This window comes from Dermochelys coriacea, chromosome 18, assembly GCF_009764565.3.
Source record: "Dermochelys coriacea isolate rDerCor1 chromosome 18, rDerCor1.pri.v4, whole genome shotgun sequence".
NCBI lineage: Eukaryota > Metazoa > Chordata > Testudines > Dermochelyidae > Dermochelys > Dermochelys coriacea.
Window position 1 is genome coordinate 12669078 of NC_050085.1, and position 21562 is coordinate 12690639.

The 21562-nt window shown below is 40.2% G+C and overlaps 1 protein-coding gene across 3 annotated transcripts in view; it reads right to left on the bottom strand.

Annotated features, from left to right (window-relative positions):
• Positions 1 to 21562, bottom strand: part of NMNAT1 (nicotinamide nucleotide adenylyltransferase 1) — a 25831-nt gene continuing 4269 nt past the window's right edge. Inside the window, exons 2-6 of one of the 3 annotated variants that reach the window (XM_038377161.2) lie at positions 19149 to 19227; positions 6039 to 6212; positions 4120 to 4303; positions 2633 to 2778; positions 1 to 824 (exon numbers count right to left, since the gene is read on the bottom strand). In XM_038377161.2, coding sequence (XP_038233089.1) covers positions 412 to 824; positions 2633 to 2778; positions 4120 to 4303; positions 6039 to 6212; positions 19149 to 19161 — 930 coding nt within the window. In that variant the 5' untranslated portion in view covers positions 19162 to 19227 and the 3' untranslated portion in view covers positions 1 to 411. Of the gene's footprint in view, positions 825 to 2632; positions 2779 to 4119; positions 4304 to 6038; positions 6213 to 12843; positions 12964 to 19148; positions 19228 to 21562 lie in introns of those variants that run through there. The other 2 variants (XM_043499824.1, XM_038377162.2) reach the window with 2 other exon arrangements.

Genomic DNA, 21562 nt, shown 5'->3' on the forward strand with positions numbered 1-21562 from the left:
ATCACCAGGAGAGCTCTCCCCCAGCGATAAAGCGTGACTACACTGGCCATGTCACAGTGCTGCTGCAACCGCACTGTAACGTGGGCAGTGTAGACATATCCTTAGTAAGGTCAACAGAACTGACCTTTCCTAGTTTATCTTATGGTAAAACTAAGTGCCTTGTCCTCACTGTGCCTTTACCTCAGGATAGCTCACGCATGTTAATTAACCTGAGGTAAAAAATACTTGCTTTTTTTAAAAGACAAGGCTTGTGCTGTAAAAGTTCAATCCCCATACGCACAAAACTCCCATTGAATTCAATGGTATTTACATACGTACAAGGGCTACAGAATCAGACCTGATTTACTGGAACAGATTAAACATCTTCTCACATTAAAGCATAGGGTTTTCACAGCATAACAACAGGTTAGATTACAGTGTCTGTTCCTGCTTACATCCCCTAGCATATTTCTGTAAAGGGGCCAGAATAACCCCAGCATTCCTATCTTCACTTTCTGGACTATACAGGTTGTGTTTTTCAATGTAAGCGCGGACTGCATCAGGGACCAGGTAACGGACGCTCTGGCCTCTCCTCAGTGCTCTTCGGATCTTGGTGGAAGAGATGTCATTGGTGATCCACTCTTCTACCAGGTGAATGTTATTCTTGTGTTGCCATAGCGTGTCAGATTCATAGATAAATTTCTGTGCATTGTTTCCAGCTCTGGTTATGCAGACAAGGCCATGGTTTGCCACAATTTCAGCGATGTCTTCCAGCTTCCACAAGTTGGGGATTCCAAAGGACTCCAAGATGTCAGCTCCGCAGAGCAACTTCAGCTGTGGGACACCTAAAAAAGGGAATGGACAAAGACTGAGTTTTAGCCGCTTGTATTTGCTGACTTAGTAATGATGTTATGCTACCTCTCCATATCCTGGGTATACTGAGGTAATAGGATGAAATTAACATGAAAACGAACATTCAGACAGAGTATTAGAAAAAACATGCTGATAATAAGATTTATTAGGCTATCCACAGAAGTCTCCAAAGGGAGCAAAAAGTACTAGAAAATATAGTAACTCCCCACTTAACGTCCTCTCGCTTAATGTTGTTTCGATGTTACGTCCTGCTCCATTACAGAACATGCTTGTTTAAAGTTGTGCAATGCTCCCCTACGTTGTTTGGCACCTGCTTTGTCCACAGCTGGCATCCTCCTATCAGCTCCCTATGCCCCACCCAGCACCTCCCGCCCACCGGCAGACCCGTGGCGCACAGCCTCCCCCTCCCTCCCCTGCCCGAAGCAATCAGCTGGTTTGCGACATTCTCGCTCCTCCCCCTAGCCTCCTGAACACCGCAAAACAGCTGCTTTCCACGGGGGGAGCAGGGGAAAGGCGCTGATCCACAGGGTCCACCAGCTGGCCAGAGGTGCTGGGGGAGGGGAGGCAGAGGGGAGCTGATATGGAGGCTGCCAGCCTGTTTAATACCTGTATTAAATTGCTTGTTTTAAATTGTTTAAAATGTATATCATGCCTTTTGTCTGGCAAAAAAAAAAAAAAAATTCCCTGGAACCTAACCCTCCTATTTACATTAATTCTTATGGGGAAATTGGATTCACTTAACATCATTTTGCTTAAAGTCGCTTTTTTTAGGAACATAACTATAACGTTAAGTGAGGAGTTACTGTATATTTTAAGGAATGATCCTAACACTGGCCTTGTGATGAAGCAATCCACCACTGAAGATGAGAGAGCTCAAGGGGGGAGCTACAAAAGGGTTAAATACAAAAGGGTATCCTAATTTTATTAAATCCTTACATGACATTCCAAAGGGTTAGAGAAGGAGAAACCAAATACAGTGCTGAAGATCTGAGGAAGAGGTCTGTGGACCTCAAAAGTTTATCTTTTTCACCAACAGAAGTTTGTTTGGCTTGATAGGTGTCTGCCCTTCCTGGGTGGCTGGTGTTAGTAAACTCTGGCCAGGGAAGACTAAGATATCAAATTATTTTTAAAGGATCAAAAAAACACATTGGGGGAAAAAAAATCCATCGTGGAAAGTTGGAAGGGGCTTATTGGCTGAAACCAAAAGGTGTGGGTGGGCCCAAGATACTAAGAAACTGGCATGCTTGTTAGGTCTTAGTTCATGCAGGTGCTCAGGTTAAATAGAGATTAATAATAAAATTACATCTTTGTAAGAAATAATAATCAATCTGGACATTAGCTGGAATTTGTAAATCATGCTACTCCACTTTCATGGGGTTTTAAATTACAACCTCTTTCCCCATTTCTGGATACACAAGGGACTTATGACTTATTGTTCTTCCTTCCCTCATTGAATAAAAAGAGCCTATGATCCACAATTCCTTAACTTCAGCTGTAGTGTGACAAATCTCAGTAAACTAAACGTTTTTTTTCCAGTTCATATTTCTGTTATCTTAAGGATTAGTCTAAGACCCCATTACTTCACCCTGATAGTCTACTATTATGAAGGAGACTACTGATTCACGCCATAAAATCTAGGTGTTTTATTTTCTTTACATTATTCAGTAGGGAGGTCAGAACTGAGATCTAATATCAGAAAAATGCTTCTCAATGGCAGATCACCATGGCCTAAAAATAAGTGTGGGTTGCTATGGGGATTTATTTTGCAAACATACTCAACCTTTTATTTCTGGACTCAGTTGATTCTTTTTAACAGGAATGTATCTATTTGCTTCCTGTTTTCTCTTTCGACCTGGCTTTATTAGAGGTACAGCACTCTGCAGACTGTTATCAGGATTAGTAGATGAAAGTTTCTGATGATGGTATCTACAAAATAAATAATTTTTGAAAGAGTATTAGAGTTGTGTGATAACATAGGGAAGAGAACCACCTACTGAATCATATTTCATCACTTTCTCCTGCAGCAGTACCCTGAGTTTTTCACAGAGGTCTCTTGAGAACTGCCCCAACCATGGGCTGTGAGATCAGAGCCCTGTGACTGCCACTGTGCTGGAGCTAGAAGCATCAGCAATTAAGTAAGTTTATTTTTTCAAAGGAAGAAATTGGATGGAGTTAGAGTAACACAAACCATATGGAGAAGAAGGGCAAACACAAAAGCATCATGGGGGTGAAGGAAGACTGAAAAATAGGCATTCCTTTAAGGTTCTCACACTACTTTTAAACGTACGGAAGAGCAGCATTGTGCATCAGCAGAACTCAGTGAGGGAAGCTTGGGCAGCATGGGCCCACTCTACTCTCAGCTCTAGTCACTGTTATGATCCTTTGATTACTTTGTACTTTCCTGCATGACAAACACACCCACACAAAAACATAAGGAGTGACTAAGCAGATGTCAACTTCACTGTACTGTACATAAAGTACTTCATATGCATGGTCATTATGGTCTTTAAAAGAAGATGGATGCCATTTCCCCACAGACCCCTGTTAGCCACTCCCCTGGAACCGGAAAAGTGTTGTGCCCTGTGGCTGATGTATGGAGCACAGCTGTGAAAGAGAATTTGAATCACGCTGCCAAGGGTAGGTGACACAGACTACAAAAAGCTGGTGTGATAGTCCCAGTGTTTGGGGAGAGGAGGCTGTGACAGATTGACAATATGTCTGTGTCAAACTGTGAACTCTTTTTGTTTTGTGGACCCCATTTTGTCAATTGTCAACATTTCTTCAATGTTAAAAAGGCATCAAAAATAACTATCAGAGTAGCAGCCGTGTTAGTCTGTATTCGCAAAAAGAAAAGGAGTACTTGTGGCACCTTAGAGACTAACAAATTTATTAGAGCATAAGCTTTCGTGAGCTACAGCTCACAGTGAGCTGTAGCTCACGAAAGCTTATGCTCTAATAAATTTGTTAGTCTCTAAGGTGCCACAAGTACTCCTTTTCTTTTTAAAAATAAGTATGTAAGTGATATGCCCTTGGAAATTTTAAACTGTTCATAGTCTCAGCGTATAGGCATTGGGCGGGGGGGGGCGCTCTAATCCCATGACCCTTATTTATGTGAAAAACTCTTGCTCATATGAATAGTCCCTTTGACTTCCATGGGACTATTCATGTGATTAAGAGTTGCAGAATTGACCCGTAGCCAATTAAACCATTCCTGTCCTGATCCTACTATAAGAATACATGTCTTTTCAGTGTATGGCTATGCAATACCTTAGAACTTTGAGTGTCTCCAGCCACTCATTCTGGCTGCTTTCCCAGTCATCAACCTCCACCCAGTCTGAGCTTTCTGTAGCAAGCTTTGCCATGGTTACTCGGTGATTGGCGCTGATCAAACTTTTCTTCTTATATGCATCACCCACTGGGGAAATGATTCCTTTGATTACTTTATATTTTCCTGCATGACAAACACACCCACACAAAAACATAAAGGAGTGACTGAGCAGATGTCAACTTCACTGTATTGTACATAAAGTACTTCATATGCATGGTCATTATGGTCTTTAAAAGAAGATGGATGCCATTTCCCCACAGAGCCCTGTTAGCCAATCCCCTGGAACCAGAAAAGTGTTGTGCCCTGTGGCTGATGTATGGAGCACAGCTGTGAAAGAGAATTTGAATCACGCTGCCAAGGGTAGGTGACACAGACAACAAAAAACTGGTGTGATAGTCCCAGGGTTTGGGGAGAGGAGGCTGTGACAGATTGACAATATGTCTGTGTCGAACTGTGAACTCCTTTTTGTTTTGTGGACCCCATTTTATTTTTGGGTCTCTCTTTTGTATTGTAATCTTTGTTCTGAAGTGTGACCTTCATGTTGTATTACAGCCTTCTTTGTGGATTGGAGCATCCATTTTGTAGCAGGGGCTTAACACCTAGTGGAACAACTATGTCTGAGAAGCAATGACAGAGCAATCAAGGGTTATCAACTTTGAATGACTCTTACCTCCTAGAATGATGTTTTTTTTCTATTGTTAGGGTAATTGACTCTGAATGACAAGGGAGAAGCTGTAGTCCCAAACTTACCCAGCTGAAGCACATAGACAACAGGGAGTCAGAGATTGTTTTAAAAGAGGAAAGGAGGACTTGTGGCACCTTAGAGACTAACAAATTTATTTGAGCAAAAGCTTTCATGAGCTAAGGTGCTACAAGTACTCCTTTTCATTTTGCAAATACGGACTAACACGGCTGCTACTCTGAAACCTTTTAAAAGAGGGGTGCTTTTCTCCACAACGGGCCAGACCATTGGCACTGCAAAATGACCAGTCAAAAGAAGGCAGCAAAAGATGCATAGTTTAAGGATGTTGACCAAACCCAGGACTCACAGGAGAGACAAGATTAGATTTAGGGCGGGGGAAGGGGGGGTGCATTCAGGATGTTGTTGTTTGTCAAAGACCTGTTACTCTTGAAAAGGCTAGAGAGTTAAGTGATTACGATATTTCTTTGATAAGCATGTGTTCCTTGACTACCTCCTGCCACATTGACCCTGAAGGTTTTAATTAGAAACTGGGCTACAACAGCCAGGTGGATTCTGGGGGCATATATCCTAGCAACTGAGGGCTCAGGAAGGTTGAGGCATTGGTTCTAGAATGAGGGATCCTACTGACCGAATAGGGTGTCAGACTCAGAGTCTACCTCTGGGAGCTTGTGTGAAATACCCAGAGGTGGGAACAGTGACCAGTCACTATCCAGACCCAGGGAGGCTTAGAAACACATTGACGTAGGATTCAGAGTAGTAGCCGTGTTAGTCTGTATTCGCAAAAGTACTTGTGGCACCTTAGAGATTAACAAATTTATTTGAGCATAAGCTTTCGTGAGCTACAGCTTACTTCATCGGACGTAGGAGTTAGTTGCTTACAACAGACTGGTCCATAAGGGGGGACAGGAATACACTGTGACAGAGGCCACTGCCACAGATATGACCGATTACTGTGCTATACTCCCTGTAACTCTGGACATTCTTCTTTGTCATGCATACTCATACTCATCTCTGCATCTTGTGAATCGGAATCTGAATACAGACACTATCATACCAAAACAATCGCAGATACTCACACAAATGCACTCACCTAAACACACAACAACACACATCTCAGAGCTTTACATTTTGCATTAGCTAAGCTATTATTCCCACCTGTTTCATGCAAGTAGTCTTTAGCCAGCTCAAACAGCCTCAGATGCATGTTGGTGATTGGATTGAAAGAACCACAGGCCAGCAGAATGACCTCTGTCTTGTTATCTGGATTCTCCATAGGATTTCCCTGAAGCCACAGGTCCAAATGGAGAACTTCAGAGTCACAGCCAAAAACTACAGTAAGGGGAGAGGACAAAAAAGTTGTTTTCTGCTCCTTTAGAGTTACCAAATAAAGCAGAAGATGGTTTGATTAGAAATGAACAATCCGTCATGGTAACATCAATATTTGCTCTACAATCTCTTACATGATGCTCCATTTTTGATATTAGGAGGTTGATATCAGATGCAAGTCTGCTACCTCCAGAAGGTGTATCAGAGAAGGTGTGACCAGAGAGATTGGATGGGGCAAAGGTGGCTATATGCCACAAGAAGGATGATGAGGACTCTTGTGTGGGCCTTACGTATGAGAAACATACAGTTGAGAATACTCAGGGCTTCAAAGGACGTAGTAGGAAGAGAGTGGGGGAAGGCAGCATGAGATTTGTGTGTAATAGATAGCAATGACAGGTTTCAGAGTAGCAGCCGTGTTAGTCTGTATTCGCAAAAAGAAAAGGAGTACTTGTGGCACCTTAGAGACTAACAAATTTATTAGAGCATAAGCTTTCGTGAGCTACAGCTCACTTCATCGGATGCATTTGGTGGAAAAAACAGAGGAGAATGTGACAGTACTAAGGGAGCTTTAGTAAAGAGTACAGTGTATATGGTGCATCCCAGCATTCAAAAATCATGAATCAGGCCCCTCAAAAATGATGAGATTTATTCTTTTGGAATGTTGGTCCTTTTATTTGCATTTGGCTTTCTGAGCCATTAGGGTGCAGTCAATTAATGTTTTCAGTATACTTTTCTCCACAACCCGAAGGGCTAGAAAACATACTTTATAATGATAGAGGGACACCCACTAACTTCCTCATTTTCCTCTCAGCATTAGCTTGCATCATAATCACTGTGAAGATAATACGTTTTGTGGGCAGCCAAGGTTCAAAAAACAGTGATGTACGGTATAATTAAGTTTAAAGGTCCCAGTGTTTATTTTTTGGCAGAATTGCTAGCAAATATTAGTTTAATCAAGAAAAAACAGAAGCACTGGGTGTTTTAAACAGATTAATTAAATATTGGCTTCAGTCTACAATTACCAGTATATAGTATTTTAGGCTGTAATTCTTTTCTATCAAAAACTACTACTCTAAATTAGTACTCTCAAGAAACTTAGGGACAGATTCTTCACTCCATTATGCTGGTTTTACACCTATCAAACATAGATCTGGCCAGGGTGATCCATTCATTAATGATCTATGAACTAGATTATTGCAAGTCATAGTTAGGAATGAAACCACACATTCTAAAGAAAGCTCTTACTGGTATAAAATGCCAGTCTGCTTAGTTGCGCAAGCTGCCATGAATGCATCACTCCAGCATTCACTTTCCCACTGTCTTCCCAATGAATACAGAAACTGCTTCAAATTTTGTCCTGATTTTCAAAATCCTCCATAGGACTGGGTTAGGTACTGAGAGATCACTTCTCTCTCTGTGACTAAGACTGTGAATTCCTACGACAGCTATATTCAGATGAAACAATTCAACTATTGATCAACAGAAAGAGGTTCATGAGTGTGGGAAACAGAACTTTTGTAAAAAGAAAAGGAGTACTTGTGGCACCTTAGAGACTAACAAGTTGATTTGAGCATAAGCTTTTGTGAGCTACAGCTCACATCCGATGAAGTGAGCTGTAGCTCACGAAAGCTTATGCTCAAATAAATTTGTTAGTCTCTAAGGTGCCACAAGTACTCCTTTTCTTTTTTGTGGATACAGACTAACACGGCTGCTACACTGAGAACTTTTGTAGGAATTGGCCTCGACTATGAATCCTTCTGCAAGAGATGAGAACAAACACATCCAGAACTAAATGCAAAATTCATGTCTTTAGGTTAGCTTTTCTCCAAAAAGTTATTCACACAGAAAGATACACAACACAGCACACATACAAACAGGAAAACTATAAGCTATTATTCTATTACACACTGTGAAGGAAGAGAGAGATATTGTTATTTTAAAATATTTGGAAGGCATTCAGATACTACAGTAATGGAGGTCCCATGTAAGTATAAAAATACCAAATCACCAATTGTTTAATACAGAAGGCAGCTGAAACATTACTACATTTGGACAGACAAATATAGCATCTAGTGAACGATCCTATTTACCTGAACCTAGTGACGACAATGATGTCTATTATTTGTATCATGAGGAACAGAATCTTTTCTAATCACCTTTATCAGCTCTTCCTACCGAGACTGAGAGCAGACAACATTCCTCAGTTGGCAGCTTTGTGATTTGACCACAGGAAGCAGAAGAGCTACTCTGAAACCTCTTAGCTCTGAAGGTGAAGTTATCACCAGTTTACTTGTTCTCTTTGCTACTGTTCCGTTCAGACTGATCTATCAAAAATCTTTATATTACCATTCAGCTCCCTGGCTCTCATCTTCTATAATTTAAGAAATTTTCATTTTGAAATTAAAAGAAAACAGAGAAAAAAAATCAATGTTCCTGGAGCCCCATGAATAGTTCAAAGTATTTAGACTTACTGTTTAACAGCAACATCAGAAAGTAAGCAAATTGAGTAAATATCCTTTCAAAATGAGGAAGAGAAGTCACAACATTAAGCCTAGTTTGTCACTAAAATTTAAATACATAATTCAAGACTCTTCGGGTTTTTTCCTGCAACACTGCTTGTGGTTCCAAATTAAAGGATATATCTTGAAGTTCTTATTCAGCTTTTATTCTACCCTTACTTGTGCAGTACTTCTAATGATTTTGTGAACATTTTGTCTGAATAAAGATTTCGGGCTTTTGCCCAACTGAGGGGCCTGTTTTTCCCTTAAAATTTTAATGGAAATCCCATGCACACAACAAGAGAATATAAAAACTAAATATGAAAGACAAAGGATCTGCTCTTAGCCACAATGGTGTAAATCCAGAGTAACTCCATTGGTTTAAAAGGAACTGTTCCCTAGTTACAAGTTTATAACCATGAGCAGAATCTGACCCACATAGGCTGAGTCTGTTATAGGAACTTCCTCTACTGGAGCTGCTCGATATCTGAGAGTGGTATAGTGGTTTGGGTACAGCATGAAGAAGTCAGGGTTCCAGAGTGCGCCTCCAGCTTGCTGGGTGGCCCTGGGCAAGTCTTTTGGCCAACTTTTTCAAAAGTGGGCTCTGAGTTTGTGTTCTTGGCTGTCCCAGAGCATTTCCCAGGGGTAGCATACAACAGGGCAATCACTTGACCATGCTAGTGTCAATGCCATCCCCAAGGAAGTGCGAGTCCCTTCCATGCAGTGGTTTGCGTCTCCTGTTCAGGAGCGTGTGAGCCGCTTGCACACACTAGCGTGACCAGGGACAGCTGCCGGTGAGCCTGCCACAGTGTTTTTTTCACTGCAGTTCCTGGCCCAGTTGCTGGCCATGGCCCTGCTGATCTCACTCATTGTGGCCAACTGGATGATGGTGAAGGGCTCCCAGTGGTGCATAGTGTGCTTTGCAAGCTCTGCAGATAACTCTCCATGCCTGGGAGCAGACGCTGCCCTGCTGGGGTGAGCAATGGCTGCAGAAGCAGCAGCCTTGGACTCTTGGGGAGATCAAAAGGGATGGGGGGGAACCATAGCCATGCTATTTGGGATCTTAGGGGGCACAGCGCAATGGAGGAAGGAGGAGCCAGATTTAGGAGTGGCCCCCTTTTGCTCTAACTATGACTCACCCCACTAGCCCTGGGGAGGTAAATAAGGCGCCAAGGGCGTAGGAGAGGTGTAAGGTGCCCACCCATTGCAAAACTGCTACTGCCGATCATAGTTACCTGTATTTTTCCCATTAAGTCCCTCAGAGCTGGAATCCTTATTGGGGCCACCTGGTGACAAGCTCCTGTTGCAGGCATGGGCACATGCCGAGCTAAATTCATCTCTGCTATAATTTACTTTACAGGATCATATTAGGAACAAATTTGGTCCAAGACATCCATAGTATGTATGTGACAGCCACAGCCAGACAAGCGTCATGAGGTGAAGTAAGGCAAGCTCCAGGAGCTAGGCTTTTTTTAATGACGGGTTTCAGAGTAGCAGCCGTCTTAGTCTGTATTCGCAAAAAGAAAAGGAGTACTTGTGGCACCTTAGAGACTAACAAATTTATTTGAGCATAAGCTTTCGTGAGCTACAGCTCTCTTCCTCGGATGCATTCAGTGGAAAAAAAAAATCTCCCCCCCTCCACTGAATGCATCCGATGAAGTGAGCTGTAGCTCACGAAAGCTTATGCTCAAATTAATTTGTTAGTCTCTAAGGTGCCACAAGTACTCCTTTTCTTTTTGCTTTTTTTAATCTGAAGCTAGCAGATCACCGAGAAGCCACATCTGACTTTCAGATGCGCTGAACACTTCAAGTTCCCCAAGACTTCCATTGTAGTTGTGGGTGCTCAGCACATTTGAAAAATCAGACATCAAGTGGGTATTTAAGAGATGGTGAACAGGTTGAGAAATGAAGTCCATTGCAAGAGAGTGAGGAAGAAACTATATGGAAGGCCAATTTGGGGAGCAAAATATTGGCCCATTTGGGCTTCATTTAGGTTTAACCCATCCTTGCTTCCATAGATACCACTGTAGTTAAACAGCTGGAGGAAAGATCTAGTTTCTGTACTGAAATAACCCCTTTCTATCCCATAAACTTTTTTATCTGTGCTGTGTCTCCCCTCTTTGCCCCCGCCTCCAAGAGTAGTGGTGCAACCACAGATGGTTAGGATGTCAGTACAAGTTAAGATTTTTAATTTTGTTTTTTTGAGATGGGCTTTTAAATTTTTTAAAAACCTTTACTAAAATATTAAGGAGTGGGGAGACTGGGGCATTATATTACCCCCCACCCCATTACAAATTAGCTATTCTGCACTAATCCTGCCAATTCTCATTACGATAAAGGGACTTTGTGCTTATGGTGACCTAAGGGAAGTAAGCTCCATTCAGGTGAATGCTGGGCTTTTGAAATCCAACGGCAATTGATAACAGAAACGAATTACAGGGCATAACAGAATTTTGTCACTCATACCAGCCATGTATTACTGGAATAAAAACCTCTCTTAAATGGCACTTTTCCCAGATTCTTGAGCATCCGATCAGACCAGCTATGATTCATTACTTACTGCCTGACTCTCATGGCCTACTACCTGAGCTGATGAGTGCTCAAACACCATTAATTCAGATTGTAAACATAGTTTTCTTTTAGGACTATTTAATAGGGGTGTGTGTATCCATGTCAGAAACCAGGGAAAGAGTTTAGAATCTCTTAAATCCAGTAAAGCAGCAAAAATAATTAAAGCCCGAATCCTTTATCAAAAGGGTAGATAGTTGTGTACAGGGTAGAGTTAATGTAAGTTGAGATATTGTTTATTAGCTTTTAATTATTATTATTTCTGAAAGGTGAATTTAGTGCTTCTGAACTAATAAAACTAATAGCACTGACTATAGCCACACAATGCTCCACAGTCCCAACTCACAACATCCTTGTCTTCCGAGCTGAGATTTATAACAATGTGGTATTTTTGTTAATGTTTACAGATCCAGGTAGATTTCAAAGACTAGGATGAGACCATTAAACTACTTTTACTTGTGAGCCAAATTAAGATTCTAATCCAGTTCTCCAGAGGTGAAACTTCAATGTTTAATTCACTGAAACGCTTAGCCTCCATTGCCACTTAAAAGAGCTACTAATATTTAAGGGCAAACATTGATATTTACAAGATATACAGTAGTGCATACCACGTATCACAGGGTAGAATGGTGCTCTCAACATATATAAGATAAAATACCTGTTTCCAGAGACAGTAGCAAATTTAGCATACACATCAATAGAGATTGAGTGAGATTTCGAGTGAGAAAGGAATAGAAGCTTGTGAAGGGAGGGCTGCAAAATATAAAAATGGTCCAAATCAGGTTGGGACTAAAATACTAAAAAACTTTGAAGGGAATATGCTCATAGGAGAATACCTGGTAGGGTTAGACCATACTTAGGCAAATAGTTGATGGAATTAAATTTGCTATTATAACAGCATATTGTCAGGAGTCAAAGGCTTTGTCTACATTGAGAAGATCTGGATGATACAGTGATAAAAATTCATGCAGCAATATGCCCTTCTGCTTTTCCCATTGCTTGCAAAAGTGGAGCTGTGTTGGTGCTACATGGCAATGGGAGAACTCCTTAAAATTCTCAGTGCAGTTAAGGCCTTGTCTCCGTATTAAGATTTGCTGCTGCAACATCATGTAAAATACAAATTCAGTTAATCTAGAGGCATCACCTAATAGTACCATGTCCCTTCCTATGAGCATGGTCCCCTCAAATCTTTGAATTTTGGGCTTTCTAAGTTATTCCCAAACTGCTTGGGAACTGTTGGGTGCTCAGTACCTTTGAAATGTGTCTACAAGTCCTTTGCCAGCTTTAAATATGGGATCAAAAGTTGAATGCCTCAGGTAACCACGTAACAGAGTTGTGTATTGGTGGAATATTTTACTGTGTAATAAGTAATGAATAATAATATGTCTCATGTCATTTTCTTCTCAGTCAGTTATAGTGTTTGTTTTTGGAATCACTATTCTGATCCTTCAGCTCTACATCCTACAGAGGTACAAAGAGGTTTAATTAGTAAAACTTGTAGAGGTTAATTTAACGCATGCATGATGAATTCTGAGATTACAGAGGGAGAAATGAAGCAGATGTCTTACCTAAAGTGCTGATTTGAGTATTCTGAGATGTTCTTGAGAAGAGCGAAATCATAGCCTGTCCCATAGTTTCTGTTCCCTTTTGACAAGGAGACTGGCAGCTGTTTTCACTCCCCTGAAGATCTGACAGCACAAACCTGAAGGACTGAAAACTTCAATAAAGGACCTGGCAGGAAAGGCCTGTTGAAGTTTTAACTAGGTGGTACCATTTTCAATTCCTGTTTCTGTATCAGCAGCCTGCTCATTTAAAGTAAAGTAGTGATGGCAGGGTGGTCCTGCAGCCTGCATTTTGGAAATCAGCAGCAGTCCAGTGTCACCAAAAGTGCCTGATAAATATCTCTATGGTGGCAGGGTGACAACTGAGATAAGTCAAGTATAAATGCAAAAAGAACAGGAGGACTTGAGGCACCTAAGAGACGAACAAATTTATTAGAGCATAAGCTTTCGTGGGCTACAGTCCACTTCATCGGATGCATAGAATGAAACATATAGTAAGAAGATATATAGATATACACACACACACACACACATACAAAGAAGGTGGAAGTTGCCATACAAACTATAAAAGGCTAATTAATTAAGATGAGCTATTATTAGCAGGAGAAAATAAAACTTGTGCAGTGATAATCAAGATGGCCCATTTAGACAGTTGACAAGAAGGTGTGCGGATACTTAACTTAGGGAAATAGATTCAATATGTGCAATGATCCAGCCACTCCCAGTTTCTATTCAAACCCAAGTTAATGGTATCTAGTTTGCATATTAATTCAAGCTCAGCAGTTTCTCACTGGAGTCTGTTTTGAAGCTTTTCTGTTCCAAAATTGCCACCCTTAAATCTTTTACTGAGTGGCCAGAGAGGTTGAAGTGTTCTCCTACCGGTTTCTGAATGTTATGATTCCTGATGTCAGATTTGTGTCCATTTATTCTTTTGTGTAGAGATTGTCCGGTTTGGCCAATGTACATGGCAGAGGGCCATTGTTGGCACATATGGTACATGTATAAATGGTACATGTAACAGGAGGAAGAACATCCTGCTATTTCTTTCAAGCACATCTTCTGTTAGGAAACCTTTACTGAAGTTTCTCTGTGTTAGTTGGTGTGACAGAGATCTTTCTATTGAATAAATATAGGAAGATGAGATGATGGATATAATTTGGTACAATGAAATTTCTACTAAGGTCCTCCTGCCTGATAGATAACTCCTTGTATTAAGCCATCCAATTATCCCGAGGTTTTCAATACGGTTTTGTTCAACTTGCAGTTAAAATAACCTCTATTCACAATAGATTTTACTGGTCCATTGGGTGGCTACCTGATGCAGGTTTCATTGTATATTTAAAAGTTGCTGGGAATAACACCATTCCAGCCTGGAGTTGCTGCTCTAATATTTCGCAGGCTTAAATCTAACATTCCTGCCATTCTTTGGTTTGTATCAAAACCTTAATGCTATTTTAGAATAACGTTCTCCAACAAGAGACTAGTGTATACATCTGAAATGTGCAAATACAGACATTTGGAAACCCAATATTAGCTTTGTCTAGTAAAATAAAAATTAAAAAAGGATATTAATTCAGTGAATGTTTAACTGATTTCTTGGGGTTGCTTTTCAGTCCGAGCTTGTTCCAGTACTGCAGCCAGTCACTTTTGAACAAGTTGGTGGTAGTATCTTTACTTTCTTCACCATTGAAGTTCTGCAGGCATCTGGGTTTTACAGAGAAGTATGTGGGACAGCAAAGAAACAGGGCTTGATTCTCCTGTAACACTGGTGTAAATCAAGAGTGACGCCACTGAAGCAGGAGCATTCAGAGGAATTTAAATTTGACCCCTTTGGGGGGGATGAGGGGAGGCACAGAAGCTCACTCTCCCCCTTCCTCACCCGGCCCCGGGAGGAGCTCACTGCCCCCCTCCCCACCTGCCCCCTGGGGAGAGAAGACTCCTCCAGCTCTGGGGCTCTCTCCCTGCTGCAGCCCTGGGGCAGGGGGAGTACTGTGTCCCTCGCTGATTATTGGGGGTGCCCCTGCTTGCCCCCCGTTGTGCACGCCCCTGCAGTGAAGTCAGTGGAGATATCAGTGTAAAGAAATTTGAGGGGAGAATCAGGTCTGTGATACTCCCCTGATTCTCTCACAGGCAGTATACTCAAATATGTAATTCAGGTGTCATGAAACAGCACTGAGATATTAGGATTGAGAAGCAGGCTGAGAAAATCTACACCCATTGTCAAAAAGAGTTAATGTATCTGACTTATCTGTTATACAACTGCTATGTTTATTACCATTTCTGCCCTTCCATAATTCACACATACTTGGATTACATCAGATATCTGGCTGTTTTGGACCCAGCAGGAACACACCAATTATCTGGGAGACATGCAGTGGTGTTATGAAGATAGCGTAGGAAGAGAAAATGAGGGTGAATATGTGACTGATGAATTTAGTGGCTTTTTAACTTTTCAACATATTTTATGTAGTTAGTTCTGTGTGTCAAGTATAGTGACAAAATAATTTGCCTCTAACTATGCTTTTTAGAAGGCAAAGGTCATATAGACTGGTTCTGCAACACAGTGGACAAGATAATGATTTTTCAAAGAAGGGAAGCTTATCTTCTTGAAGTCTCTCATTGGGAAGGAGTTTAAAGAAGTGTTATCTTGATCACTCTCCTCTCTTTCCAGGGTGGGCTTTGGTGCTTATTCTTGTGGAGCCAGTTCCTAGGAGCTCATGCTGATCTTCTGTGTAATCAGGAGTATAGGATCTTTAACTGAAGGAGTCTGCACTGTTGTATTAATAGATTCATAGATTCATAGATACTAAGGTCAGAAGGGACCATTCTGATCATCTAGTCCGACCTCCTGCTCAGCGCAGGCCACAGAATCTCACCCACCCACTCCTATGAAAAACCTCACCCATGTCTGAGCTATTGAAGTCCTTAAATCATGGTTCAAAGACTTCAAGGAGCAGAGAAGCCTCCCTCAAGTCAACCATGCCCCATGCTACAGAGGAAGGCGAAAAACCTCCAGGGCCTCTCCAATGTGCCCTGGAGGAAAATTCCTTCCCGACCCCAAATATGGCAATCAGCTAAACCCTGAGCATATGGGCAAGATTCACCAGCCAGATACTACAGAAAATTCTTTCCTGGGTAACTCAGATCCCATCCATCTAATATCCCATCTCAGGCGATTTGGCCTATTTACCCTGAATATTTAAAGATCAATTACTTACCAAAATCCCATTATCCCATCATACCATCTCCTCATAAACTTATCGAGTAGAATCTTAAAGCCAGATAGATCTTTTGCCCCCACTGCTTCCCTTGGAAGGCTATTCCAAAACTTCACTCCTCTGATGGTTAAAAACCTTCGTCTGATTTCAAGTCTAAACTTCCTGGTGGTCAGTTTATACCCATTTGTTCTTGTGTCCACATTGGTGCTGAGGTTAAATAATTCCTCTCCCTCTCCTGTATTTATCCCTCTGATATATTTATAGAGAGCAATCATATCTCCCCTCAACCTTCTTTTAGTATTAACTGCCGTGGCTACACAGTATGTATGTATGTATTCAAGGCTACATTCCATTTCTGATTTTATGTTTTCTAAAGCAAAACTAGTTTCCACTTCATTTTAATGGGACCCTTTGGTTTCTAACAGTTCTTAAATGAAGGGATCTGAGTATTTTAACAAACTCCTTGTCTCAGCAGTGCCATAATAAAAATGTTGTTACAGTTACAACTGGTATACTTAGTTGAATAATTTTGTTTCACTGTTATCTTTTATAATTAATTGCAGGCTCTCTGCATTTTTCAGTTAGAGGATGGATTGCTGGGCATATAAAATGGAACAGAAGAATCAAAAACTAGGAAATTTTGAACTAAACTATCCTAATTTTGAAATTAGTGAGTTGGATTAAAAATGGTAGAAGCATGTTTTCTGCACCTTCAGACTACTTCTAGTCATAATGTCAAAAAGAAGTATTGCTACTCCTTTCATTTATCAGTTTTAAACACTGACAAACATTGCTACAATGATAACAAGTCTCTCTCTCAGTTGCTTTCTTACACAGGCCAAAATTAGCCCAAACTTTATGATCTGTCTGTGATGCTGTCAGTGAGCACTGTGACTTCAGCAGGTACTTTTAAAGTTTCTTTAAATGAGAAATTAAACCTTTTCTCCTTCATAGAATTAGTTTTACACATTTCCCTGAAATACTGATCTGACAATTTAAAGATATGGGTATCTAAATTAATTCAAGGGCACTGTCAAGCAGTTAGACCCAACATTTAGATTTTGTTTAAGTGAAACCTAAAAAGAATATGTTCTATTAAAAAAGAAAAGGAGTACTTGTGGCACCTTAGGGACGAACAAACTTATTTGAGCATAAGCTTTTGTGAGCTACAACTCACTTCATTGGATGCATTCGGTGGAAAATACAGTGGGGAGATTTATATTTTTCACCGAATGCATCTGATGAAGTTAGCTGTAGCTCAGGAAAGTTTATGCTCAAATAAATTTGTTAGTCTGTAAGGTGCCACAAGTACTCCTTTTCTTTTTTGCGAATACAGACTAACACGGCTGCTACACTGAAATATATTCTATTATATTCCTTTAAAATGTAAGTGAAATCATAGAATATCAAGGTTGGAAGGGACCTCAGGAGGTCATCTAATCCAACCCCCTGCTCAAAGTAGGACCAATCCCCAATTTTTGCCCCAGCTCCCGAAATGGCCCCCTCAAGGATTGAACTCACAACCCAGGGTTTAGCAGGCCAATGCTCAAACCATTGAGCTATTCTTCCCCCGTTTATTTAAATATTCTACTGAAGTCCTGGAAACCCAAACAGGGCAGCATGGTGTTAGCATGTAAGAAGAAAAGCTGATTATAATTACAAGTAAAATTGTAGATTGACCAATCTATTTTTGTTGTGGAAGCTGAATGAAGTGAAAATAATATATCAGTAGCACTGAATAAGAGTGATTTAGATTTCTTAAATGTTCAGGTTTAATCTAAGGTGTGGTGGGTAAAACAAATAAATAATTTTCTTTTTATAAGTGCCAGAAATATGTCATGTATTTGCACTGCTTCCATTTGGAGTCTGGCTTTTGTGACAAAGTACTTAATAGAGTGGGTGAAATTAAAAGAAACTATGAATGACCGTAATTGTTGAATAAATCCTTTTTCTACTAATTTAATTTCTTTTCACTTCTTTTGCTATCCTCCCCTTACCTTAAATATGTCTAAGTGTTCTTCTTCATGGCAATCTGACTTGCCAGTATGGCTTCTCCTGGACTGATTCTAAACAGACTAAAACTGGAATGTGTTAGAATTATAACATTCAAAAACCAGTCAAAGAACACTTCAATCTCTTTGGTCACTCTATTACAGACCTAAAAGTGGCAATTCTTCAACAAAAAAACTTCAGAAACAGACTCCAAGGAGAGACGGCTGAATTGGAATTAGTTTGCAAACTGGATACAATTAACTTAGGCTTGAATAAAGACTGGGAGTGGATATGTCATTACACAAAGTAAAACTATTCTCTCCCCCCCCCCCCCGCCTCCCACACTGTTCCTCACACGTTCTTGTCAACTGCTGGAAATGGCCCACCTTGATTTTCACTACAAAAGGTTTCCCCCCCCCACCCACTCGCCTGCTGGTAATAGCTCACCTTACCTGATCCCTCTTGTTACAGTGTGTATGGCAACACCCATTGTTTCATGTTCTCTGTGTATATAAATCTCCTCACTGTATTTTCCACTGCATGCATCCGATGAAGTGAGCTGTAGCTCACGAAAGCTTATGCTCAAATAAATTTGTTAGTCTCTGAGATGCCACAAATCCTCCTTTTCTTTCTCCTGTTGTAGTTATCTGTGCAAAGAACTGAATATTCCATCATTGTTCCTACAGCAACATCCCTGCCTGGAATGTGGTCTCACAAGGCCACTCTTCAATAGAAAGGGGGTGAAGAAATTAGAAACATACCGATCCTTGTAACAGTCACAGTGAGGAGAATTTCAAAACGAGAGAGATTCATAGCAAAGTCTTTAACTATCAATATATACAAACATCAGGGGGCTCTTGAATGGAAACTGCAGTACTTTGGTGCTCTTATGAGGTTCACTCTGTGTCAGTACTTTTCAGTGCTTTCAAGAGTTTTTACACAGAATTTTTCAAATCCTCTTCCTTATTAGCACAAAACAGTTAGCAGACAGGGACATGAAGGGTTTGGTGCCACTTTGAGTGCAGCCCTTGCACGGGCATCAGCTGGAAGAGTTGCTATGGAAACAGTTATGGAACAGGAGAAGGAAAGAGCTGGACTTGCCTTTGTAATGCATAAAGCTCCAGTTTCAAAGAAGAAAGTGACTCAGACTGCAAACCTGAATAGGGTAGATTTCCTGCTCCTAAAAAAAGGGGAAAATAATCAGAAATTTAAGGATGAAAATATATGGTGCCTTTTCAGCAACGGGATTAAATGTCCTTTTGCATCATGGCAGCTAATTTTACAGTCTAGAAAATCAGGCAGCTATTAAACTGCATCATAAACTTGCCTTCTAACTCGTGTCTCTTTACAAATTGAGGTATTTATAAGCAATATCTGATTATTCACACATACTCTCAATTTCTTAATTCATACTGACATCTGCAGTTTAGCAACATTTCCTCAGGAAACATGTGTGTGTGCTGGCACAGGGACCAGAAGGGCTGAAATCTAATACCATTGTGTAATATGCATTTTCTGATACTGTAATTCTTAAAACTAGTGGCACTTTCAGAACTGGGGTCCACTGAGTATGGAGTGACCCTCACCTTCATACTCTGGCAACATTCTGATCTACTTTGTTGAAAAGTGGTGCCTTGTACAAAGAGAAATTAATTAGCTTTTCCCAGCAGAGAATAGTAATGTAGGACTCCAGTAATGCTTACAGCCCATCTACTGTCAGATTGTCACATTCAACTCTTCACTCTAAGTTGAAACTATTTAAGAAATTAATGTGTTGTTGAATTATGGACTTCTTATTCCTTAAGCTTTTTAGAGACATCAACAAAACGGATACAAATTATTCACTGATGCAACTCCACTGGCCTCAGGGTTGAATTTGGCCCAAAGACTTTTGTGATTAAAAAGTCATTCTTATAAAGAGAAGTTAAAAAATTTCAGAAACTCCTGTGCTAACTAACGTAAATTATTTCATTTCAGACAACTTTGAGAGTACCTCACAGTTACTCTCATTCATCACAATTGTATGTCTTTCCTCTAATTGTGAAAAACTTCTCACTGCCCTGGAATAATCAGGAACAACTCAATTAATTTCAGTGTTCTTTTACAAAAGAACTTATTTGAAGTTGCGGATTTCTGTTTGCAGATTTCAAAGCCCCTTACTTCTACTACAAAACTATGGAAATGCTATTGCCTAATTTAGATTGGGTAGGCATTCAGGGTGACACTTAAAATGTAACTTGAGATCAATATGTCTATTGTCTTGGAAATATTTTTTCCTAAAGACTTGTTAAAGGAAGCTAGCTAATACCTACACCTATCTTGTTTACGTAAGTAAATCTCAAATGTGTACTGTTTTGTAACTTTCCAGAAAACTTGTGCTGGATGAGGAGATAACTTTTATAGAATATTGGTTTTATGTACAGTATTGTAAGAATAATATTTTGAATCTATTGCACAAACATAATGAATCCATTTCTCCTGATGTTTACTTTAACTGTTTTCATACTAGGGCTACCTTAAGAAAATTTGAATAAAACTCTATATTATGATTTTAGGAACAGTTGATAATTTAAAAAATTAATTTTATGATTCTGTCCCAGAATACGCTAAACAGTATCTTCAGTATTTCTCTCTAAAATAACTTTGATTTAATCTTTTTTACTCCAACATTAAGTGGGCCAGTATTGTTCAGTAACTTACAGCTCATGCTTAAGGAAGACACTGAGATTTTTAAAATGTACTCTATACTATTTCTAAATAGTAAAGAAGCAGTGTCTGGCACTTAGATCAGGCAACTGGATATGAAGACTCCGTGATGCTATTGCCAGTTTTTACTTGCTTTACGACCTTGGACAACTCACTTAAACTTCCTTTACCTCAAGTTTCGTCCTCTGTCAAATGGAGATAGCACTACTTACTGAACTCAGAGGAGTTGTGAAGCTTCATTAGTGCATGAGCACCATGTGAAGGACAGCTGGAAGATACTATAGCAGTGCAAAGTATTGTCAAGAGACTAAAGCAGGCCTGTACTTATTCACTGAGTTACTTATTCACTATTGTACCCCTCCTGTAAATCCTTGCAACACTCAAGAAACTTGCCTCTCAAGGAAGAAGTTGTTACAATGGTTAAAGATAACTAATGAAATTTAGGTTTCAGAGTAGCAGACGTGTTAGTTTGTATCCGCAAAAAGAAAAGGAGGACTTGTGGCACCTTAGAGACTAACAGATTTATTTGACAGGTTTCAGAGTAGCAGCTGTGTTAGTCTATATTCGCAAAAAGAAAAGGAGGACTTGTGGCACCTTAGAGACTAACAAATTTATTTGAGCATAAGCTGTAGCTCACGAAAGCTTAGGCTCAAATAAATTTGTTAGTCTTTAAGGTGCCACAAGTACTCCTTTTCTTTTTAATGAAATTTAGTATCATGTAGAAAGCTTACAGTGCTTTCTGAGGACAGGCCAGTGACACCAAGAATAACAATATAGATGCACATAACAATTAATTATTCACTCTGAAA